Consider the following 7,337-nt stretch of genomic DNA (forward strand, 5'->3'; position numbering starts at 1 on the left):
AATTATCATATTAATGTCCTCAGGTCCTATTCATTCATCTTTTTACCATGAAGGAATAATGATTTGTGCAGAGCAGTCTGTACATTTGAGGTTGGATAACAAGGAGAGGGACAGTGCTTTATAGCAGCATACTTGTCCAATTCGTAAACCACAGCCTTGTGGCATCAGGGAACTAAACCCAGACATAATACACCATGGATGTTTAAACATAAAAAAGAATGCTGCACGTGAACCATGGAGAAAGAACAATAGCTTCCCCTCAATGAATCGTTGTAAATACAGGTCTAAATGCCGACAGGGCAGTATGGTCGCATCAATAGTAGTTTCTGGATCCCAGATTTAATTTCGTACCCCCAATAAAGCCATGGTTGCAATTTTCACGGATTTTGGCACGCGATAGGCTATCAATAGTTTAGTCTACACTGACAGTGTGTAACATAATTTTTAAGGAATCTTTATCAAAGTGGTCCATTTTATGGGGGGAAATTAATAACAGTTGCCTAATGGTGGATGTTGTGTTAAACCCAAACACACATATTTATATTTCTTACTTATAAAAAGATTAACATTTGTTTGGTTTTCTGCGCAGCTCGTTGCAGGCAACCCCCTGTAAAAGGTGGTGTATTCCGACGGCGTCACTGGATTATCTTCAGACTACGCACACCTCAACCGCAGACACTTCGTTGAATTCTCCCGATTTGTATCATAATCTCAATAAGGAGCCACCATGGTAAGAGTTATTAGATTTTAAATGAATATTCTCATACTATTTTCTGCACTTGTTGTCTTTAAATTATGTTGTGTTTTTTAAGGCTTAATCTGATTTCGTATTAGGCTTATTTTACTTGACAAAGAGATGTGATTTAATAGCTTTATTTTCTTCAATTGGGTCGTAGAATTACCCGACAGTTTCAAGAAGGCACAGACAACTGATGTTCCTTCCATTTGGATTATTACAAATATGTATTTCACAATGAAATGAATGCCAGACAAAAACCTACCACTGCTCGAAAATTCTATGCATTCCGTTTAACTCAGATTATCCGATCACAGTAGGCTGAACACACCGGGCCACCATTTCTCTGATAAATATGCAAAGGCTACGCAGTGTTTTTTAACACGCAATTTCACTGCTTTAACGTGGGTAAAGCCACCTAACTCATTGACACCTAATTAAAATAGAGGTAGCCTGGCCTCCAGTTCCTGAAGATAGATCCTCATAATTGTTCACATTTTTGTCTGATGAAAAATGACTAAAATGTACAAGGCAAAATAGTATATTTTAATAAACAGTGACTTTATGAAGATTTCCATGCACTGTAAAACAAATGCAGGATAAATCTGGTTGCTGTGGTCTCATTACAGTTTAAAGAGACAGAAGCATGAAGTGTCCTGACCTAGATAATCCTTTAACTGATGCGCAGGCACAGAGCAGCCCACAATACATCTAAAGCAAAAAGGGCGGCCACTCCTTAAAAATGAATGAATTTCAGCCAAAATTTAACATTTTTGAATATATGAAAAAAGGAACATCTGTAATATAAAATCATAGTGGCAACTCGAGAGACTATATCTGCTGTCACTCATTCCCTCATTATTGTCCCTTTAAGTCCTTTACTTAAAGCCATTTTCCTCAGTATTGAACTCTCTTTTCAAACAGTCTATATCAATCAATCAATATTTGTTTATAGTGCACGTTTAAATACAACCATGGCTGACCAAAGTGCTGTACAGAAGGCAAAACAATTATTGCAGAAAAACGATGCATGCAACAATGTAGGTAAAGTACGGTAATCAAAAGATAAAACAGTTCACAATGCTTAAGGAATATTAATAGCCAAAGAGAATAACTGAGTCTAGAGAGCAGACTTGAAAGTTGAAATAGAGTGTGTTAATCTGAAGTGCATAACCCTAAGTAATGTCTTAAATACATTGTGAAATATTAAATTATGTGACTGTTCTAAATAAATAAATATGTATTCTTTGTCCTTCAGCGTGAGTGTATCTCCATCCACGTGGGCCAGGCTGGAGTCCAGATTGGCAATGCCTGCTGGGAGCTCTACTGTCTGGAGCATGGGATTCAGCCGGATGGACAGATGCCCAGTGACAAAGCCATTGGAGGAGGAGATGATTCCTTCAACACCTTCTTCAGTGAGACTGGAGCTGGGAAGCATGTCCCCAGAGCTGTGTTTGTGGACCTAGAGCCCACAGTCATTGGTGAGTTGCATATTTATTTTCTTAGTATTATATATTGTTTTTGGAGTCTAAACTCAAGATGAAGATGAAGATGAAGACCACACCCGAGTCACATCTAAATCTCCATTACAAATCCATGTACACATAATGTAACAGTACTGCATGCTTAATAAACACCACCACATTACTCAATTAAAGTCTAAACTAAACATCTCAAGTGATTCTCTCTCCTCAGATGAGGTGCGCACTGGAACCTACCGCCAGCTGTTCCACCCTGAGCAGCTCATCACTGGCAAGGAGGATGCGGCCAACAACTATGCCCGTGGACACTACACCATTGGCAAGGAGATTATTGACCTGGTGCTGGACAGGATCCGCAAACTGGTGGGTTATTTTGAATGATAATATAATAATAATAATAATAATAACAATAATAATCTATAATTATCATCATCTGAATAAACTGTGTCTTGATTTCTGTTGTTCCCACTCCTCAGGCTGACCAGTGCACAGGCCTTCAGGGCTTCCTGGTCTTCCACAGCTTTGGAGGTGGAACTGGCTCTGGTTTCACCTCCCTGCTGATGGAGCGCCTGTCTGTTGACTACGGCAAGAAGTCAAAGCTGGAGTTCTCCATCTACCCAGCTCCCCAGGTGTCCACAGCTGTGGTGGAGCCCTACAACTCCATCCTGACCACCCACACCACCCTGGAGCACTCTGACTGTGCCTTCATGGTGGACAATGAGGCCATCTATGATATCTGCCGTAGGAACCTCGACATTGAGCGTCCGACCTACACCAACCTCAACAGGCTCATTAGTCAAATAGTTTCCTCCATCACCGCTTCCCTTCGTTTTGATGGTGCCCTCAATGTTGATCTGACAGAGTTCCAGACCAACTTGGTGCCCTATCCCCGTATCCATTTCCCTCTGGCCACCTATGCTCCTGTTATCTCAGCAGAGAAGGCTTACCATGAGCAGCTCTCTGTATCTGAAATCACCAACGCCTGCTTTGAGCCTGCCAATCAGATGGTTAAATGTGACCCTCGCCATGGAAAGTACATGGCCTGCTGCCTTCTGTACCGTGGCGATGTGGTGCCCAAAGATGTCAATGCTGCCATTGCCACCATCAAGACCAAAAGGTCTATCCAGTTTGTTGACTGGTGCCCAACTGGTTTCAAGGTCGGCATCAACTACCAGCCCCCCACAGTGGTCCCTGGTGGAGACCTGGCCAAGGTCCAGAGGGCTGTGTGCATGCTGAGCAACACCACAGCTATTGCTGAGGCCTGGGCTCGGCTTGACCACAAGTTTGACCTGATGTATGCTAAACGTGCCTTTGTGCACTGGTATGTGGGTGAGGGCATGGAGGAGGGAGAGTTCTCTGAGGCCAGAGAGGACATGGCAGCTCTGGAGAAGGATTATGAGGAGGTGGGGGTCGACTCCATTGAGGGTGAGGGGGAGGAGGAGGGAGAGGAGTACTAAGTGTTTCTGCTAGGATGCCCCTGGCTCTTATCTTAGGTCTACCTAAGGTATCTTACAAGCACAAAATCCTAAAAGTATAAGTACTTCTTTACACAACCTCATTTTTGTTTGCTTAAATTTTGTTTCAGGCACTATCTGTCTTTTTCATTAATTGTGAAGAAAAGTTTGTATTATTTGAGGTGTATTAATAAAAAACTCGATTCCTTAAATATATTGTTTGGAATCAGTTATTCAAAAGGATTTTAAAGAGATGTACAGCCACCTGGCATGAGGCATGAGGTTTTTGTTCAACGAATCATATGGAAGGAATAGTCACACTGACTGCTGTGTTAGCCAATAGGATGTGGAACATACCATTTCATAGCCTATCAGATCTTCCAGCTCCACATCCCCACAGAATCCCAGAGATATAAATTGACCCACCCAACAACAGTTGGTGCTGTAAGTTCTTGCAAAGTGACACATAAACGTCTGTCTGTGAGAGTTGGCGTGGTCATACCCTTCATGTTTTTCTTCTTCACATCTCAAAGACTTTCAACTTACAATGGTGAGTATAAAACATAGAGGATTGACCACTACTTTTAAAGCAGGAGAAGTTTGGGTTTGGTGGACAGAACATGGTGGCATCCTTGGGCACCAGCCGGTTCTGGTTACTGGTACTGCATTATTTTAACATAAACCTATGAAATGAAAACATTTACATCTCAGTAATTTTTTTTGTGGTAACTATACATTGCTTGGATAATGTTTAAGATTAATACAAATTGTAAACTTACCTGAAAAATGTGTTCATTTCAGGCCTACTCAAAACTGGGTGAGAATGGTTAATTATGCCAAATGTGTCTGTGCCACCCACTTCCCATTTGGCTTGATCCAGGAATTTATTCAGGAATTCACTATGTGGGAGATAATTTCACTCATAACTCACTGTGCTCTTGTGGGCCTGTACTTTAAATTAAGTAAGATAAAAATTTAAATCCACAAACCTGGAGGTTTTTGTTTCTGAATTAAAAACACAATTTCGTCTCAAAATTGCTTGAAATAAAGTTATAGATACTTGTTTGCAAATATGTAAGTATGCAATTATTAATCAGACAATGACTTTTGATTCACAAGGTGTAAATGCCTTCTGCAGAACAGTTTGTACTTTTATTATTTTCACAGTAGTCATGTGATCGATTGAAAACAAAGATGACATACAGTACAGTATGTAAAATATTCCTGAGCTTAAAACACTGTCCATTTGTATTCAGATAGTGTGACTTGAGGCTGAAGTCAGGTGACATGGTCAGGATGTTCTGGTTTAGGCTGATGTCTGCTTCAATGAAAGCCCTTTTCTCATTCCCCCTCCCCTCCCTCCATTCTCAAAATATGTAGAAACTGGAACAGTCTATAGGCACTTTGAACAGTCGAATCACTGTGCTAGTATGCTGGTCAATCAGAGATGTACTGTAAACACTATCATGAGTTCACAAAATGTTGCAAGAAAGATAATACAATAATAATAATAACATAATACTGTGTGTTTTGTTAAAATGATTGCACTCTAGTGACAGTTCAACATATTAATGCATAACAGGTTTGTCATAATACGTAAAAAGTATTTACACTTTCCTCCTTCAGCGTGAGTGTATCTCAGTCCACGTGGGCCAGGCTGGAGTCCAGATTGGAAATGCCTGCTGGGAGCTCTACTGTCTGGAGCATGGGATTCAGCCAGACGGTCAGATGCCCAGTGACAAAGCCATTGGAGGAAAAGATGATTCCTTCAACACCTTCTTCAGTGAGACTGGAGCTGGGAAGCATGTCCCCAGAGCTGTGTTTGTGGACCTAGAGCCCACAGTCATTGGTAGGTTGTGTCCCTGCTTCAAAATACATAGAGTAGAAGTGTACTGAAATAACAACTACTTTTGGTTTGTGTTAACTGCCCTACATGAACTTGTCATTCTCTCTCCTCAGATGAGGTGCGCTCTGGAACCTACCGCCAGCTGTTCCACCCTGAGCAGCTCATCACTGGCAAGGAGGATGCGGCCAACAACTATGCCCGTGGACACTACACCATTGGCAAGGAGATTATTGACCTGGTGCTGGACAGGATCCGCAAACTGGTGGGTTATTTTGAATGATAATATAATAATAATAATAATAATAACAATAATAATCTATAATTATCATCATCTGAATAAACTGTGTCTTGATTTCTGTTGTTCCCACTCCTCAGGCTGACCAGTGCACAGGCCTTCAGGGCTTCCTGGTCTTCCACAGCTTTGGAGGTGGAACTGGCTCTGGTTTCACCTCCCTGCTGATGGAGCGCCTGTCTGTTGACTACGGCAAGAAGTCAAAGCTGGAGTTCTCCATCTACCCAGCTCCCCAGGTGTCCACAGCTGTGGTGGAGCCCTACAACTCCATCCTGACCACCCACACCACCCTGGAGCACTCTGACTGTGCCTTCATGGTGGACAATGAGGCCATCTTTGATATCTGCCGTAGGAACCTTGACATTGAGCGTCCTTCCTACACCAACCTCAACAGGCTCATTAGTCAAATAGTTTCCTCCATCACCGCTTCCCTTCGTTTTGATGGTGCCCTGAATGTTGATCTGACAGAGTTCCAGACCAACTTGGTGCCCTATCCCCGTATTCATTTCCCTCTGGCCACCTATGCTCCAGTTATCTCAGCAGAGAAGGCTTACCACGAGCAATTAACTGTTTCTGAAATCACCAACGCCTGCTTTGAGCCTGCCAATCAGATGGTTAAATGTGACCCTCGCCATGGAAAGTACATGGCCTGCTGCCTTCTGTACCGTGGCGATGTGGTGCCCAAAGATGTCAATGCTGCCATTGCCACCATCAAGACCAAAAGGTCTATCCAGTTTGTTGACTGGTGCCCAACTGGTTTCAAGGTCGGCATCAACTACCAGCCCCCCACAGTGGTCCCTGGTGGAGACCTGGCCAAAGTCCAGAGGGCTGTGTGCATGCTGAGCAACACCACAGCTATTGCTGAGGCCTGGGCTCGGCTTGACCACAAGTTTGACCTGATGTATGCTAAACGTGCCTTTGTGCACTGGTATGTGGGTGAGGGCATGGAGGAGGGAGAGTTCTCTGAGGCCAGAGAGGACATGGCAGCTCTGGAGAAGGATTATGAGGAGGTGGGGGCTGATAGCGTGGAAGGAGAGGAGGAAGGAGAAGAATACTAGTAATACATTGGGTGTTCAACTCCATAACAGTCCAAAGCATTTACTCTTTCCATCTATTTTTGCTCTAATATTTAAATGACAAAAATAATAATCAGCAATAAATAATCAAATCAAATAAAGTTGAATGAACTAAGTCTGCATTTTTCTGTACTTTGTGACACTATACTTAATCTAACTGAAGTGTTTTTGCAGTTTGTTATCTTGTGTAGTAGGAGGCCCTCTAATGTTTGCACTAGCACATTGGCTCGTGGCCCTTCTGGGTGTTGTGCTTTTTGTCCTGAAGGAGGTTCCGTACTGGTGGAGACATGTTTTGTGGCTAGAGGGCAGTATTCTGTAACACATGAAGATCTTTTATCCTGGATTCAGAGGTTAACACAGTCCATGTAATGAGTAGTAGCTTGTCAAGATCACAACCTGCAGGCTACTGATTGATGAATACCTACCCGCAGTAGTTTCAATAATGCACAAAC

General features: G+C 42.6%; 2 protein-coding genes across 2 annotated transcripts; both read left to right on the plus strand.

The window, feature by feature from the left end:
* Positions 1-661: 661 nt before the first annotated feature.
* On the plus strand, positions 662-3,868 carry LOC136945630 (tubulin alpha chain). Its single transcript, XM_067239575.1, has 4 exons — positions 662-730; positions 1,995-2,217; positions 2,432-2,580; positions 2,694-3,868. Exons 1-4 carry the CDS (start codon positions 728-730, stop codon positions 3,672-3,674), a joined length of 1,356 nt encoding a protein of 451 aa, XP_067095676.1. The 5' UTR covers positions 662-727; the 3' UTR covers positions 3,675-3,868.
* Positions 3,869-4,157: 289 nt separating this feature from the next.
* Positions 4,158-6,991, plus strand: LOC136945657 (tubulin alpha-1C chain-like). Its single transcript, XM_067239618.1, has 4 exons — positions 4,158-4,221; positions 5,298-5,520; positions 5,631-5,779; positions 5,893-6,991. The coding sequence occupies exons 1-4, from the start codon at positions 4,219-4,221 to the stop codon at positions 6,865-6,867; spliced, it is 1,350 nt and encodes a 449-aa protein (XP_067095719.1). The 5' UTR covers positions 4,158-4,218; the 3' UTR covers positions 6,868-6,991.
* The last annotated feature ends 346 nt before the right edge of the window (positions 6,992-7,337 follow it).

This window comes from Osmerus mordax, chromosome 7 (genome assembly GCF_038355195.1).
Source record: "Osmerus mordax isolate fOsmMor3 chromosome 7, fOsmMor3.pri, whole genome shotgun sequence".
Taxonomy (NCBI): domain Eukaryota; kingdom Metazoa; phylum Chordata; class Actinopteri; order Osmeriformes; family Osmeridae; genus Osmerus; species Osmerus mordax.